Raw genomic sequence first — 16,271 nt, forward strand, 5'->3', positions numbered from 1 at the left:
GAGCCTGTCGCGAGCCGCGCGCCGGGTGACGTCACCCCTCCGCGAACGGGCGCGCGCGCCGTTCTCCCTCCGGCCGCCAGGGGGCGGCTCCGGCGCCTTCTTGCTGCTGACGGCGCATGCGCCCACCGGGGTGGGCGTCTGCGTCTCCCGTGTTTTCCGGGCCCTTGCGGCGTCCTCCTCGGTCCGCGTTGTGCTTCCGGTGCGAAGGTCACGGGCAAGATGGTTCCGCCAGTGCAGGTCTCTCCGCTCATCAAGGTGAACCAGGTTTCGCGGCCGCGGCCGGGTGCTCGGCTCCGCGTGGGCCCGCGCGTGAACGACTCCGCGGAGCTCGAGACGTGCGGCCCGGCCTCCGTCCGGCGGGACAACCACCCCTGTCTCACCCCCCCGCGCCCCGACCCGGAGGCTGCGATTCCCCCCCCACCATCGGCCCCAGACGCCGTGGGTGCGAGCCCCCCCTTCCCCTCACCCGTCCCCCGCGCCCGGGACCCCCGCCCCGCGGGCTGAGAAAGCCCCCGGACCCCGGTTCCGCTCCGCCGGTTCTGACCGCCCTTTCCCCGCAGCTCGGCCGTTACTCCGCCTTGTTCCTCGGCGTGGCGTACGGAGCCAAGCGCTACAGTGAGTGACCACGGGCGGATACAGCCGTCCCAGCCCACGGGGCGCTCACGGGGCTTCTCGAAGACGGTGCGGGGTCCCCGGTGCCGGGCAGTAGACGCACTCGGGCAGGAGAGGGGCAGGGCGGGAGGTGCCAGACCCAGAAACCCGAGCGGGCTTGACCCCCGAGCGCCGCCGCGGCAGGCGTGTAGTTTGGCCGGGCAGCCCCTTGCAGCACAGAGGCCTGAGTGAGGGGCGGCAAGACGCCTGGGGTGGCAGCGGGGACCCTGTAGCTGCCCTCCGGGTTGGACTCTCTGTTGAGGAGTGAGTGTCAGGGCTTTATGTATATTTAGGTAAAGGAGAGTGGGAAGCAGGTACCTCTGGCGTTCACAGTGCACTTGAAGATGACTTTGCTTGTGGACTGAATTCCTTTTACTCAGCACTTCGGTGAAAAAGTTCATTGATATCACTCCTCCTCTTCCCTTTCCTTTAACAGATTACTTGAAACCCCGGGCAGAGGAGGAGAGGAGGATAGCAGCTGAGGAGAAGAAGAAGCAGGATGAGCAGAGACGCATAGAGAAAGAACTGGCAGAAGGTACTCGTGTTGCCGAATCTCATAGATTTGTTCTCCACCCGGATTTTCAGAAACAGCTGCTGCTCCGGATGAGCCCCACAGTGGAGGGGAGGGGCCGCAGTCTTGATCCCTACTGGCCCCTGGGTCCTTTTCTCGGGGAGTGGGAGGGAGAGCAGGTGTGGGTGTTGGGGGTACACGGCGATACCTGCCTTTAGTGAGGCCTGGGCCCCTAGGCGAGGCGAATCGTCTGCCACCCTCAGAGAGGCCCCAGGACCAGAACTAGGCTCACCTCTCCCTGCCTGCGGCGGCGGGTTCCAGTCTGGACGGGCGGGATAAGGAAGGCCCAGGATGGGGGTGGCAGCAGAGCATAGCCGGGCTCACCATGGAATGAGATGCTGGGTGGTTTAACACTGAACGTCGAAAGTGGGCCCTTTGGATGGCCCGAGTGTGTAACGGCGCGTCTCTTTTCCTTCCAATTCTTCAGCCCGAGAGGACAGCATATTAAAGTGAGCCTGCCTTTCCCTGGAGCAGTGTGGATGAATAAAGCCTCCTGTACTGTGTGATTCTCTGACTTTCCTTTATTGTCCCCGGTTGTTTGGTTTCTGGACTCAGACTCAGCAGTTGTGTGCCTACCTTTTCAGGTTATGTGGGGTGTGGATGGGGAGGGATTCCAGAAGAACCAGTCAGTGACCAGTGCATAAACCGGGCGGGATGCACAGAACCTCCATTGCCTGCTCCAGGGTATCTGTGGCGGAGCCCAAAGGATGCGGTCTGTAGCGGAGACACAGCTGGCCAGGCGTGTGAGTGCTGCTCGGCCTTCTATGCTCCGAGCCTGGCCCAGACCCTTGGATGGGCAGGGGAGGGGCAGGCTTTGCAGATGGTGGGGGTGGAGATGGCCTGATGCCTTTATGGTTGGGACCTGGATTTCCATCGCCCTCCTGCACATTCTCCCCTTGACCCCAGGGAGGGGATGTGGCCTCCTGAGGACCAGGCGGCGGTGCAGCTATAGCTGTTCAGGCCTTTGTGCTGTTCAGGGGGCTCAGGCCTTTGTGCTGCTCAGGCCTTTGTGCTGTTCAGGGGGCTCAGGCCTTTGTGCTGTTCAGGGGGCTCAGGCCTTTGTGCTGCTCAGGGGGCTCAGGCCTTTGTGCTGCTCAGGGGGCTCAGGCCTTTGTGCTGTTCAGGGGGCTCAGGCCTTTGTGCTGTTCAGGGGGCTCAGGCCTTTGTGCTGTTCAGGCCTTTGTGCCTGAGCAGACGGCAGGCTCCACCCCTGGTGGCTGTGGCCTTTTGTCCCCAGGCCTGGTGTCAAGTCGCTGTTCCCAGTTTTGTGCCAGGAGCAGGTTTCCTAGGCTTAGAGCCCCAGTTCATTTGTCAAATGAGTTCATCTGCAAACGTGAGGAGAAAGTGAGAAGCGGCGTACAGCTCTGTTTTCAGTTAAGGTGAGGCTGGAGTGCGTGATGGTGCACACCCCCTGGGGTATCCTGAGGTTGGTGTTTAGCTGGCACGGGGTCCCCCTGGGAACCTGGAGGAGCCCCCAGCCGCAGGCCCTTGTCACCACCAGGTGCCACTGAGCTGAAGGTTTTGTGGGGCGTGTCCATCCCCCCCCCAACCCCCCCCTGCCGGGAGCACTGGCAGAGGGCAGCATCTTGAACTGGCCTTAAAACAACTCAATTGGCCTTGCAGTCCTGGCCAAGGGTGCAGCCAAGGAGAGTTTCCAGTATCTGGAAACATTTGCTTTGGAGCTAACGTTATGAGTTAAAAGTCCTTAATTTCTATCAGGTAATTTAGTACCCATTTCAAGCGTGAGTTTTGCATTGTCCCATTTGGGTCTGACTCGGCTTTTCTTCCTGGCTCAGAAACATTAATTAGGTCCTTGGAGGCATGTGGTTGCTCCCATGAAGGAAACCTCAGTGGTGCAGACCACAGGCGCTGGTCCGTCAGCGCGGTTCAGAGTAGCTCCCGGGCAGGGTTTATTACAGATTATTTCTGCACAGATCACTCAAGTGTGATCACTGCTGTTCTCACAGCCTGGACCTTTCTGGCAGGATTTTCCGGTTGGTCACAAATGAACGTCCTCCGCCAAATAAAAAAAGGGCAGTGTGTTTTCTTTTGATTTTATTCTAAATTTTTGTGCATATATTTTTTTCCTAAACCAGATGGGAATTGGCATCTATGTATCCATTTCTCCACCCATATACACATAGATACATGTGCAGTGTGAATATATTCACCCATTGCTTTTAGACACACAGTTCACAGACCGTTTTTGAAGATCTCTTGGTGGTATTACTATGCATCCAAAAGATGGATGAGTGTAAGGTAGGCTACACTGTTCAAATTGTTCGTAGTTGGCTTTGGTTCGTAAACACACAAACCTTAAAAAAATTCAAAATATCCAAAATGGTCTCCAGTTATTTTCTCAGGCTTCTTAACCTCTTGTACCGGTGGTTAGAGGCACAGCCCCAGTGGGGTGAGGGGGCAGGGGGCCCGCTGACTGGCTCACAGGATGCAGCAGGTGGAAGATTGGGGTGCCGGGCCGCCATTGCAAACTTCTGTGCCCACTGCGAGAGAAGACAAGATGGTGAGCGAGAAACCCGAGCTCCTCACCTCCACACACCCTGCAGGAGGAAGGGCAGAGACTCCCCTCCACACACCCTGCAGGAGGAAGGGCAGAGACCGGCTGGTTGGCCTAAGCCGATTAGCCCAGCAGTTCCTAGTTTAGCCCTTGGTGACACTCCAACCTGGGCCTCTCTGAAGCTGGCTTGTTTCTATTGGTTCCCTCCCCTGCAGGACATTTCAGGGAATGGCGACAAAAGTTGCAGAGCGCAAGCAAGAACCAAGGCAACAGCTCACAGGTTCTGATTTGGGGGGGCGTGCTGACCGGTTACAATAGAGCCACGTCCCCACAGTGCGGGGTGAAGGTGAACAAGTGGTCTGCACGCAGCGCAGGGAGAGACACCCGCACGCTGACTCCTAGCTCGCGTTCTGTCGTCTTCTACGCGTCTGCTGTTTTATCTCTGAGCCTGGCATGGGAGCGTAGGTGGAGTTCCTGAGCTCCTTAAGAGGGCACTGCTGACTGATTATGGAACAGAGGAGCTTTAAGAGTTCACGATGTTTCAGCGGGGCTTTCCTCCCCTCTATAGAGGAAGTAACACTCAGTTACCTCCCTCCTGAGACCCCGGCTAGGACCCCGAGCGCGCCCTGTCAGTCCGTGCTCGTCAGCTACACTGAATCAGCGGGGCTGTTGCTGTGGGATGGGCCTCCCCACGGTGGCCGCCCGTGCAGCCAGGAGCCCTGGTGCGCCGACCGCAGGGCCGCCTGGAGCCTGGCTTTTCTCCAGGTTGAACTCTGTTGCCTCGCGCCCGCCCCCTGCAGGCGAGGCGCGGCTGTGCGGTCTTGGCGGCGGCAGGCGTGGAGCGCAGACCTTTTTTGGCCGCCGTCCTCTCGGCCGCCTTCCTCTGCTCCTCCTCCAGGGCCTTCACCTTCGCCTCGTACTCGTCGGCCAGGGTTTTCCACTCCTTCCTGTTGTTCTGCAGCCGGTCGAACATGGGCAGGATCTCCTCGTGGAAGCGGGAGAACTCCTGGAAAGGGAACCGAGAAGTCGGACCACACCCTCAGCGGCTCCTGGGCAGGCTGGGCCGGGGTGGGGTGGCGCATGGAGGTGCCACGTTCCCAGCAAAGGGAGAAGGACTCGGGGGTTTGTGTCCTTGAGGTTCGAACAGGAGCTGCGGGGCGAGGTCCCCAAGAACAGAGTAGAAAAACATCAAAGCAGAAGGGACGTTCCCCCGGCAGCGGGGCTGGGAAGGCTGGGCAGACGTGCAGGTCTTGGGGCTCCTTCACCCGCTCTCATACGCACGTCGCACATCACACAGAGCACATGCTCGCCCAGGAACACGTATGAACACCCAGAGGCTGTGCAGGTGGATGCAGGCGGGGGAGGCAGTGGGAGGGGAGTGCCTGGTGGTTCCCGGCAGTGACCACCTCAGGACCAGCATGTGCACCCTGGTCCCGCCTCCCTCCCCGGCACTGACAGCCCCCCCTTGGCGGGGGCAGAAAAGGGAGCTGGTGTTTCAGTAAAGGGAAGCGTGAGACCTTGGGGGCTGGGGTGGGGAGTAGGGCAGGAGGGACGTCGCTCAGAACCTGAAAACCTCCTCGGAGTGTGGGGTCTGCCCCCCCCCAGATGGGCAGGGCCTGTGACCTCGTGGTGTGTGTCACTCGGGAGGGCTCTGCCCCCTCACTCCCTTGCCAGTCCCTGGAGCTGATGTCACAGCACCTGTCCCAGCTCCTTGGCATGCGTCCCACTGTCACTCGGCTGTGCCCGGGTGTTTGCTGGGCTGCGTGCACCCAGCTGGCGACAGTGGACCACCCTCCTCCTCCCAGGGTTCAGACACTGAACAAATGCACTGAACACATACTGCAGTCAGTGCCCTGCAAACAGTGTGCAGGCCCTGGGCGGGGGTGCCTTAGATGGGGTTCGGGAAGGGACGTTTGAGGTACGACCTCGAGGTGAGCAGGAGGACATTCTGGGGGGGAGAAATTGGGGGGGGAGGGCTCATGGTGCTTCTGAGGAACTGATGGGGAGGGGACCCCCTTGGGGTGACACTGAGGATCTCGATTCTAAGTGCAGATTCAAAGGGATGGGAGCCACCGTCCCCCCCGCGCCCCCCCACGCCCACCCCCCGCCCCTCCCCTGCAAACCCAGCCAGGCCCTGGGCCACCCCGCTCACCTTGTACACGAACGTGCACACAAAGTCAATGAAGCCGACCTGCAGTTTGGGGAGCTCGGCCGCCTTGTTCCGGTCCATCATCGGCTTGTGGGGGAGCAGGGACACCGTGAGGCACCTGGTGGCAGGCATGCCTGCCACCTCCCCAAGCCCCCAGGACTCAGCCCCACCCCAGCACGATGAAATTGTCCACGGAGACAGGAGTGAGCAGCGCCCCGGGGATGAGCTGGCCTCGGGAGGGAACGCCAGGACGCCCCTTCCCTTCCGAGCCACCGCCCCGTTCTGGGGAGCTGCCCTCGGCAGCGCTGGGCTCAGGCCTCGTCAGCCGGAGGTGGAGCGCGGAGCCCCTTCCTCCAGCTTCCCCCTTGAGCTATCCATGGTGCTGACCCGAGGCCTGGCCCGTGACTCCCAAGGGGGCAAACCCCGGATGCTCTTGAAGGAGCTGTCCTTGGTGTCCAGACTCGGGACCCCCTCCCGCGCCCCCCACCCCACCCCCAGCTGCCTCCTGGCAGTCTCTTCCTCAGAGCTGCCCTCTGTCTGGGGCTCGGCGTGCTGGAGTGAGCCATGCAGGACCCTAGAGGCCTGGCCCGGAGGAGACAGACAGGCTGCCTGCCCTTCCCCTGAGAGACTTGGCTAGTTGGTCAGGGCACCCTTTCCTGCAGTCTGCGCCTGGCCCCAGACCTTCCCAGCCCTCTGCTCAGAGAGCTCTTCAGTGGCTGGAGCTGGCTTGTAAGACAAAATCTCTCTCCACCTCTTCTGCTCATTGTTGGGTAATGCTCGTGTCCTTGTCCCCATGCAGGTGCCACTTCGGTCTAGCAACAGTTTCCTGACCCCCCCATTGCTGAGCTGAAGATCCCAGCATCGTTATGGCCCTGAAGGCAGGCTGGGTTCCAGTCACGCCCAGACTGGCCTCCCTCCCTCACCTCCGCCCTGTGAGGCCCGGTGACCGTGGCGCATAGGTGCAAGCCCCAGGGTCCTTCCAGTACTGGACAGCCCTACCCTGCACACCACGCCAGCCCTCCCTCCCGCTCCCCACCTCCTCTCCGCCTCCTCCCTGCGGCCTCAGCCACGCCCGGGGTGAGCCCTGGTCTCCAGCCACCAGCTCTCTCCCCATGGGCCAGGCCCACCCTGCCCTGGGCCTTCCTGCAGCAGCTCGCGGCCGGGCAGGGGCTCACTGCAGAGCTGCCTGGGCCCCTGGAGGCTTTCGGTCGTGAGCCACAGTCTGGCTCTGCAGCTTCGGCCACGGCTTTCCATCACTGCAGGGCACCACGGTTTTACCCAATCCCTGTCTTTTCCACAGTTTACCCAGATTCGGTCCCAGCTAAATTCTCACCAGACTCATGTCACATGACCCCACAAAGTGAGAGTTAGGTCCCAGGACCCCAGAACCCCCGGGGGCCCCCTGTCTGCACCGAGCCAGGCCTGAGGCTCCCAAGCACTGTGATGGGTGTGGAGGATTCTGGAAGCAACACTCACAATGGGCTGCTGATCCAGAACCGTCCTCTCCAGGTCCCCTTGTTCCCAGAACTCAGCTGCCACCAGCAGAGCGACCTGAAAGGCACACAGAAGGCAGGCATGCTGTGGACTCAGTGCTTGGTCCGATGTTGTCCTGAGATCCTGTCAGGTTGGCCAGTGCCCTTGGTCTTCTGCACCCCAGACTCTGGTGTCCCTACTATTCAGGTTGGGCCTGGCACACGGGAGTGCGGCGGCCCATTCCACCGTGGCGGCACTGGCTGGGCCCCAGAGCTGGACGGCAGCCCTTGGCACTACTTGCGGACGAGTGGGTCTGTTCCCGCATCCCAGGCTCCACCTGGATGCAACCCCGTGAGGCCTGGCAAGACGGCTGGGGCCCCGCGTGACTCTGACCTTGCTCTGGACTTCCCAGGGCTTGGTGATGGCAGACAGGTCACACGCCGTCATCATCATGGCCCTGTGGGCAGACGGAGCTCCAGGCACGTCCACGCTGGCCTCCCTCCTTCCCCTCCACCTCTGCAAGGCCCAGTGACCGTGGGGGCACAGGTCCAAGCCCCAGTGTCCTTCCGGCAGTGGACGGTCCTACCCTGCACACCACTCCAGCCCTCCCCCCACACTCCCCGTCTCCTCGCCCCTCTCCCTAGGCAGCCAGGGACGACGAAGGTCAGCAAGTGATTCTTGGGGACCAGTGATTTACACATATTTCCTAACTGGACCTCTGGGACAGGCCTGGGGCTGGATGTAGTTCTGCATCTTCACTTTGCAGGTGAAGGGACGGAGGCTCGTGAAGTGAGCGAGTTATTTAGTTGAGGACATGGCCTGTCCGACCCCAAGTCCCCCCCGAAAGGAGAGCAGGCGAGGTGAAGCGTTTGTCTGAGGCGTTGACGCGGCCCAGAAGCGGGCTGTTCTTGCTCCGGAGCGTCTGGGGCCCCGGGGCTCCGCGTCCCGCAGGGGGAGGCGTTGCCCTGCACTCACATGACAATCTCCTTCCGCGTCGTCTCCAGGGAGAGGTACTCCACCCAGCTGCTCCTGTCCTTGTAGTTCTGGGACTCATCCACAATCTTCTGGAACATCGTCCTCTTCCTGAACCCCAAGGACAAAGGGAGGGAGTCGAGCCCGCCCCCTCACGCCACGCAGGACCACACGTCCTCCTTGATCTCAACCCCACCCGCCCTTCCAGGAGAGGAGCCGAGGCGGGGAGTGCAGGCTTTGTGGGGCCCCGGGGCGGGCTGTCTGCCTGGAGCCCCAGGTACCCCCCAGCCAGGCTCCCTCCCCATGGGGCCTCCTGGGGTTCTCCGCGGGGCGGGTGGGCGGTGGTACCCACTTGAAGTAGAGCGCCAGGTCTGTGGCGATGATGGCGATGTCCATGAGGTGGATCACGTGCTCATGCTGCCGCCGGTTCAGGTTCTGATAGATGTTCAGGGTCTGCAGGTGGGGCTCTGGTCACAGGTGCGTCCCCCGCACCCCCCCCGTCCGTTCCCCTCCCCCACCCCTCCTGGAGGTCATCCGTCTGTCTCTCTTGGCGTTGCTGGCCAGCTTCTACCCAAGGGTCATGGGCCCTAGACCCAGGTGGCCGTACATTGCACCGGGAGGCCCCCAACCCCCCTTCTCCCCCCCCACACTCCGGGGACCTGAGCCCACCCCACCCCCCGTGGGGGCATTTCCAAACTGGAATCACCAGGCCCGTCCCATCACCCCCATGGCCACCACCACAAAGCCTGCCTCCCTCCTCCAGCGCCAGAGCTGTGTGGTGTGGGCGCCGGCAGTGGGGTGCCAGGGGTGCGGTCGAAGGTCAGTTGCCAGGAAGTCCAGCAGGAGAGGAAAGGGAGGGCACCGACCTCCTCGGAGAGCAGGAACTTCCCGAACTCCAGGTGGTGTCGTTCCAAAATCGAGGAGCCATGGAGCTTGGCTAAAGGGTCCTGGGATCTGTTACAGAGGTTTAGTTAAAAACAAGCAGTGGTCAGAAGCCCCAGAGCAGCCTGTTTGCCCCCAGCTGCCCCCACGAGGAAGGGGCACCCCTGCGGGTGCGGCAGGCCCTCAGGGGTGAGTGCTTTCCCCAGCCGCTCTGCTGGGAGGCGAGCTCTCTGAGGGCCCCTCCCCGGGGACGCTGTGGCTGACTCCCGTGCACAGCCACGTGGGCGCCCCGGGAGCGCGCCTACTTCATCTGGTACAGGTTGTTGGTGCCCCGGTGGTCGATGTCGTGGCACAGGCCGGCGGTCACCATGGCGAAGGCCTCCAGGTCTGTGTAGTAGCTCTTCAGTTTGCCCGTCTGCAGAGACAGGAGCCCAGGATCCTGCAGCCTGGCCAGCACCCTCGCCCGCCCTTGCTTCCCTGCTCCGCTGGGTGGGGGCGGGGTGGGGTGGGGGTGGGGAGCTGGGCCCGACCCCACTGCCCCTTCCCCGCGCAGGTGCTCTCCATCCACTTCCCGGGCTGGGGGTGTGCGCCAGTCGGAGGGGCCTCTGCCCTTGAAGGCCCCCACCTCCCACGTGGAGGAGCCACCACCTAGGTGCTGCCCTTGGAACCAGGAGGGTCTTCCCCACCCTGATCGGACGGGTGAGCCCTCTCCCCACCCCCGCTGCACCCACGCACCATGAGAAGCGTGAACATCGTCTGGGCCACGTTGAAGCCGTGGCGCCAGTTGTGGTAGGTGATTCTCCGGTACCCCTTGCTCACGGAGAACAGGAACCGCACCAAGACCTGAGGGAGGCGGAGATGTGGGCTCCAGGCACCGAGCGCCCGGTCCCACCGTTGCTCTCCCAGCTGACAGCTGTGGGAAAGGCCCACGTCCCGTCGCCTGCCCCACCACTGGCCTCCAGCCACCTTCGTGGGTGGCACCTGCGGGGTGGACCAGGGTGGCAGGCAGCCGGAGGGGCGGAGCCAAAGCCAAGAGCAGCTCCGGAGTTCACAGGGCGTCTGGAGCCTCCGTCCTATTGCCAAGCCCCAGACTGGGACAAGGACCCCAGGAGAGGGGGCTGGGATACTTCAGAAGACAAGGTCCATTTCAGCCATGGGTATCTGAATGGGGCAGGATGTGTGGGCACCTGGCTCAGTGATGGGGGAAAGGGGATGGTGGCTGAAGGTCCAGAGGCTGAGGGGTGGCGGGAGAGTGAGCAGTTATCTCTGGACCATAGAACATGGGCCCAAGGGAGCCTCACATTGCTTCCACTGTGGTTTTTAGGGCCAGAAATTATTTGGAAATTTTTTATTCTGTTAATATGTTCTACAGTTTATTTCTTTTGTGTTTTCCCTTTGTTTTTTGTACAGTGTCTTTAGAAAATGCCAGCCTGCTGCACTTGTTCTCCAGGGCATAGAGAAAGATGGTTCCCTCACTTGGCCTTGGGGAAGCAGATGCTCCCTGAGGTGTGAAGGTGGAGGCAGGGCAGAAGCTGGAAAACCACAGGGAAGCAGCACAGCGGGGAAGGCTGTCCCCCCTCCTCGGGACCGCCTCTGACAGGCTCTGTGCTCACATCTAGAGGGTGCTGTGTGCTTTCTGCACAGGTGCTGGGCTGCTTCTGTCTCCTCTTCCCCCAAAACCAAACACCCACTGCTGCCCAGTGATGCACTTGATGATCAGACTGCCTGGAGTACCTGTGTGACAAACTTCCCATCCAGCCATCCATCCAGCCAGCCAGCCAGTCATGTATTCTAGGCACACTTGCCCTGTATATTTTGCTGGTCTGCACTGTCCATTCTGTAATGAACATGTTTGCCTCCAGACTTCCTGCGGGACCTGGGACCCCTGACCACCTCTCCCCGAACTGGGACCCTGATCATGAATGACCCCTCACCTCCTGGGGGATCTGGAACTTTCGAACCACTCCCAGCTCGTAGTACATCTGGATGCCGCATTTGACCAGCTCCAGCTCCGTGCACTCCAGATCAGAGAAGTGGAACTCATAGATATCAAACTTGGTGGGCCCCGGCAGCTCTTGCTTCTGTGGGAAGGATTGTGGGGCTGAAGGGGGCAGGCCCACCGAAGCCCCGCCTGTTCCTCGTCTCTTCTCCTCTCAGGACACTCTGTCCAGCATGAGACACCCCAGGTGTCCGGTAGCATCAAGCCAGTAGCCTGGGGCACTCACATCCCCTCCCAGCTCAGCCCCCTTCCTCTAACCTTCCCCCACCTGTGGCCCAACAACAAGAACTTGCCAGCCGGGCAGACATGGTGATGTTGTCAGGGAAACAAACACAAAGATACGCACATACACAGGCACACGCAGAGAGAGACAAGGACACGTGAATATACAGGCACACGGAAGGACGCACAGACACACACGCCCTGACGCGGGCACACACGACGCACAGGAACATGGCTGCATATCAGCAGCAAACGTCACAAGCCCACACTCTGTGCCCGGGCTCACGCTGGCCTCCTGGGAGTGGAGGTGTCTCCCCCGCCCGCAGGCCCTCCCAGTCTCCACCTGAGGGCGGGGGTCAGATTCTGACCAAGATCTTCCCCAGCTCGTCCTCCTCACAGTCCGCAGGCTCCTTCCCGAGGCGTTCCCTTGTTGGCTGGGAGAGAAAACGCGTGTCATGAGACAGAGTGACGGTGTCAGCTACACCCCTCGCGACTGTGGGGCAAAGTGACGCTGGGCACAAAAGAACAGCGGGAGCCTCCAGAGCCCCAGCTGGAGCCTCTGGCTTCAGAGACGGTGATGATGAGAGCCCAGCCGGCTCTCAGTTCCTGCACGCCCCCGCCTCTCCACGCCTGTCCAAGCTCTCCACTTGGACCACGGTGGTGGAGGCCTCGCCCTGCACGACCAGAAGGGCTGTGGTCACTGCCTGCTCACTGCTGAGGGCTGGGGCCCAGGGAGGGGCCGCCCCCGGCCGTGTGCAGCGGGTGGGACTCCAGCTTGTGCCTTCCCTCCTGGGACGCCCCGCCTCCCCGCGGGAGCGCTGGACATACCAGGATCGACTGGATTTCGTCCTTGTCACATCTCACGTGGTACAGAACCATGTCCTGGGCGATGTCCTTGCGGTTCTCCAGCTTGTTCATCTTGTCGTAGGTGTCGGTGTTCAGCACCGACCAGCCCAGGAACTGTGTGAGAGACTGCAGGCACGCGTCACCCACCACGGGCGCCCTCCGGTGCGCGGGGAGCTCCCGGTGGGCCGGCCTCCAGCCCCCGGAACGGGGCCTCTCAGCTCTTCCTGGGGTCTCGTGCCGGGTCGGGGCCCGGAGCAGACGGTGTCCCCGCCACACAGGTGTCGCCTCTGGGGCCCTCCGGTGACAGGTGCTTACCTCCATCAGGACTTCATCCTGCTCGTCGAAGGGCTTCCCGTCTTTCCGGTTGTAAAACGTCGCGACCCCCACAATCTCCTCCTTCTTGTTGACGATGGGCATGGAGAGGACATTCTTGATGATCCACCCAGAGTCGTCCAGAGGCCCTTCCTGCAGGGAGAGGTGTCCGGAGCTGACCGCTGCCCCGGGTCTGGGCCTGGCCCGGGCCCGGCTTGTCAGCCAGGGAGTGTGAACCTCGCTTCTTCGGCCCTCAGACTGCGGAGACTGGGTCACTGTTCCTGTCTGTTGGCCCCCAGGGGTGCGTGTTGTAACTTCTCCCCAGAGGAGAAGGGCGGCCTTGTCCACAGGGGCGGCCTCACTGTGTGAGCGCTGTGGTCGCACAGGGTCCCACTCTTGGAAGGCCCCCTGCTTGACTGAATGCCCTGCTGCCAAGTTCCTAATAATTGTTGAGCAAGGGGCCCAGCACTCCCATCCCGGTGGGCTCACAGTGGGTGGGTCCTAGCTCACATCCCACTGACGCCTGGCCAGTGAAACAGGGACCCTGGCCAGTTCCTGGAGGAGGCCCCGAGAGACAAAGCCCATCTCCACTGGCCCACTTGACCTAGGCCTCCTTCAGAAAAGAGCCCGCCCTGGTCATGTGTCCCCACATGGAGCAGACGTGGACCCTCGCCAGGCACAGCCGTGCCCAGCCAACACGCAGACCTGTGTGTACGGAACACGTGTTTGCTGCCGTTAGCCTGTGAGACTTGAGGTTGTTCCTTAAACAGCAAAAACGAATTCAGTCCATCATTTCTGAACCACAATATCTTCTTTCCTAAGTACAATACACTTTCTATGAATGAAGAGACAGATACCTGAAATTTGAACATTTCGTCAGCCGGGGCATTCATAATGTTACAGATCTGAAAAGGGATCAGAAACACAGTTTCACTTGAAGCAGCCAAATATACGGTATGATTCTAAAATAGACTGTCCGAGCTGATGAACTTCCAAGTGAGCAAAGCCGGGGCACACAGGCCGGTGGGAAGGGGTGGGGCGCCAGCGATCAAGTACAGGGCTCTGGGGGACTCACAAAGCCACTTTCTGCCACGTAGGTTGGAAGGCCACTGGCAAGGGCCCAGTGATCGGCCGGGGGTGAGCTGTGGGGAGAGAAGCAGAGGGTCAGATGGGCCAGACGCTCAGCTGTGTGTTCGTGCTGAGTCCCTTCTCTGAGCTCCAGGTGGGTTGTGGGAAGAAGGCGAGGGGAGGCCAGGGGTGGGGTCTGGGGGCATCTGAGCTGCCTCATTCCTCCTTCTCTGCCCACGCTGAGGCCCCTTGCCCTACAGGGCGCCGCATGCTTCATCCCCGCGGGCCTGGCCCTGGATCCCAGTCCCTGCATGGGACCTGCGGGGTGGGGCCCTGACAGGCTTATGGGGCCACGGAGGTCACATGGCCGTGCGGCTGTAGGGCTGGTAATGGCCAGCTGCCACCTGCCTGTCTCTCCAGGCTGCCCTGACCTCCACCCGGCTCTGCTGCCCGCTGGGCTGGGTCCCCTCCTGTCCCACCCCGCTGGGGGTGCAGTGTTGGGCCTCCCCGTCTGGGGGCTCCGCCTGCTGGGCTGGCTGGGTCAACCAAAACGAGACCCTGAGGGCCTCAAAGGCCAGTCGCTGCTGACAGGGCCGCCTGGACAGTTCATGTGATCCCCTGGACATCTACGCCAACATCCGTGGGGCTTTGGGCCTCCTCACGCCCCCACTCATTTCCTCCTAGACCAGTACGTGGGCCTCCCTCCCCACCGCATCCTGCCGCGCCCCCCAGCTCAGGGAGCACCAAGGTGTGCGGGGCCGAACCAGGGGCCGCTGACTCCGCCGTGACAGGTCCTCAGGCCAGTCCAGCCTGGGTCCGGGGTGGTCCTGCCCTTGGGTGATGCTTCTCATAAAACCCTGACACTTACGGGATGACCTTGATGTCTTCCTTGCCATGGAGGATGTAGTCGATGACCTTGTAGAACACGATTTCCTGAGAAACAGACCACAGCAGGTGTGAGGCGCTCCCCGATGGGGACCCCTCACAACATATGCCCACATAATTGCACATAGGCACACAGGTGCACACTATGTACACACGCGCCAACCGTCGTGGGACACACATTACACACTCTGGTTTACATTTGTCTTCCCTCCGTTCGTGTCCCACTCAAGCCCACGCAAAAACTGGGCCCTGTACTCCTTCACACATACGCACGCAGCTGACCCAGGCCTGTACGTCTGTCACACACACACACACACTCACTGACACTCACATAACTATGAGAAGCCGTGGTCACAGCCAGCCTTTGCACAGAGACTCCTGCATGCACTTGGCACACAGAACCCATGGAATCCTCTGCTGCCCTGTTATTACCCCCATTTGACAGGAGGGGAGACTGAGGCATGGCCAGGCTCTGAAGTATGACCCGGGTTGGACGCACAATAAGTGGCAGAGATACCTGCGCATGTCCCTACCCTGCTCACACACACCCACGAAGCCCCACCCGGGCAGATGTTACAATGATTTAAGAATAGGGCTGCAGGAGGACTGGTCAACCAGAACAGATGTTGGTCTTTACAACCAGGTTGACAATCCTCGTCAGGAGACCAGGCCTGGCCCTCGGTCCCAAAGCGCTGCAGGGCTGGAGTCGGGGGAGATGGCCCCGGGGGCCTGACCTCTGCAGCGGTCAGATAGCCAGCTGGCCCACAGCCTCGTCCTCGGCCCCCACACCCTTCCCCTAGCCCTCCTTCCCTCTCCCACCCTGGGTCGGGCCGGGACAGGCCCCTTCCCACCCCGGAGTTGGAGCCAGGAAATCCAGGGTGCACAGGCAGGGCCTGTCCCTCCCCACAACCCCATGACTCACACGGCCGTCAGGTGTGCGTGGGCCTGAGTACGGCTGGGCTTCCCCCATCAGCACAGGCCACACGTCAAAGAATTCCTGGGCAGAGGAGAGAAGGGAGTGAGTCACTGAGTCAGCGGCGGAGCTGGGCGAGGCTGGCCAGGAGGCCTTTGGGGCGCTGAGGCCTCACCTTCTCCTTGGTCATGTCCAGGAGGCCCACTGAGTATCGGTCACAGTTCAGATAGGCCCGCACAGTGTAGAAGGCCTTGTGGAACTGCCTCTCGATGTCCGTCAGCTCCTCAAACACCTTGTTGGCTGACCACAGCAGCACCTGGGGAGTGACGTACCTGTGGGTCGTGGCCACACCTGCCCACACCCGTCTGACCACAGCGGCACCTGGGTGTGAGCTGTCACACCTGAGACACACACATTCACACATGCTCTGACCCCGGAGCCCTGGGGGACACTGACGACGGTGCCTCTCCCAACAGAGTGCTGGCACCCAGGCTTTGATCCAAGCACATGACTCTCTGCTCCCCGCCTCAGGGGCCCTGCAAACCTTCTGGAAGGTGAAGTCTCCAGTCTTTGGCCACATCCCTGCCGCTCACTGCCTGGTGCTGGCCTCAGGCTAGGTTAGTGAGTGAATGAGTGAAAACTGAAGTCAATTGCCATGAGCTTGCAAGGCAAAGATCTGACCAGCCAGCCCTTTATAATTAGCCCGTGAGAAGCTGGGGCTTGAGAACATGAATTCATTGTTTTCTGGATGTCAAGTGCTTTTGTGGTCTCTGCAAAGTGAGTTGAGAGTGGCCCTGGCCAGACCCTGCCCCA

At 61.3% G+C, this 16,271-nt stretch overlaps 2 protein-coding genes across 2 annotated transcripts in view; one reads left to right on the top strand and one right to left on the bottom strand.

The window, feature by feature from the left end:
- The first annotated feature begins 106 nt into the window (after positions 1-106).
- On the top strand, positions 107-1,728 carry ATP5ME (ATP synthase membrane subunit e). The gene is made up of 4 exons (XM_036853151.1): positions 107-255; positions 561-615; positions 1,088-1,186; positions 1,650-1,728. Exons 1-4 carry the CDS (start codon positions 220-222, stop codon positions 1,673-1,675), a joined length of 216 nt encoding a protein of 71 aa, XP_036709046.1. The 5' UTR covers positions 107-219; the 3' UTR covers positions 1,676-1,728.
- A 1,540-nt stretch (positions 1,729-3,268) lies between these two features.
- The window catches only part of PDE6B (phosphodiesterase 6B), a 28,745-nt gene continuing 15,742 nt past the window's right edge, over positions 3,269-16,271 (bottom strand). The window contains exons 4-22 of the mRNA XM_036853062.1: positions 15,634-15,774; positions 15,468-15,542; positions 14,529-14,593; positions 13,668-13,734; positions 13,450-13,497; positions 12,596-12,745; positions 12,263-12,406; positions 11,803-11,868; positions 11,148-11,294; positions 9,949-10,056; positions 9,519-9,628; positions 9,198-9,285; positions 8,684-8,784; positions 8,335-8,442; positions 7,753-7,816; positions 7,363-7,437; positions 5,890-5,973; positions 4,587-4,743; positions 3,269-3,723 (exon numbers count right to left, since the gene is read on the bottom strand). Of these exons, the coding sequence (XP_036708957.1) occupies positions 3,662-3,723; positions 4,587-4,743; positions 5,890-5,973; positions 7,363-7,437; positions 7,753-7,816; positions 8,335-8,442; positions 8,684-8,784; positions 9,198-9,285; positions 9,519-9,628; positions 9,949-10,056; positions 11,148-11,294; positions 11,803-11,868; positions 12,263-12,406; positions 12,596-12,745; positions 13,450-13,497; positions 13,668-13,734; positions 14,529-14,593; positions 15,468-15,542; positions 15,634-15,774 (1,860 nt within the window). The 3' untranslated portion in view covers positions 3,269-3,661. The remainder of the gene's footprint in view (positions 3,724-4,586; positions 4,744-5,889; positions 5,974-7,362; positions 7,438-7,752; positions 7,817-8,334; positions 8,443-8,683; positions 8,785-9,197; positions 9,286-9,518; positions 9,629-9,948; positions 10,057-11,147; positions 11,295-11,802; positions 11,869-12,262; positions 12,407-12,595; positions 12,746-13,449; positions 13,498-13,667; positions 13,735-14,528; positions 14,594-15,467; positions 15,543-15,633; positions 15,775-16,271) is intronic.

This window comes from Balaenoptera musculus, chromosome 5 (genome assembly GCF_009873245.2).
Source record: "Balaenoptera musculus isolate JJ_BM4_2016_0621 chromosome 5, mBalMus1.pri.v3, whole genome shotgun sequence".
Lineage (NCBI taxonomy): Eukaryota > Metazoa > Chordata > Mammalia > Artiodactyla > Balaenopteridae > Balaenoptera > Balaenoptera musculus.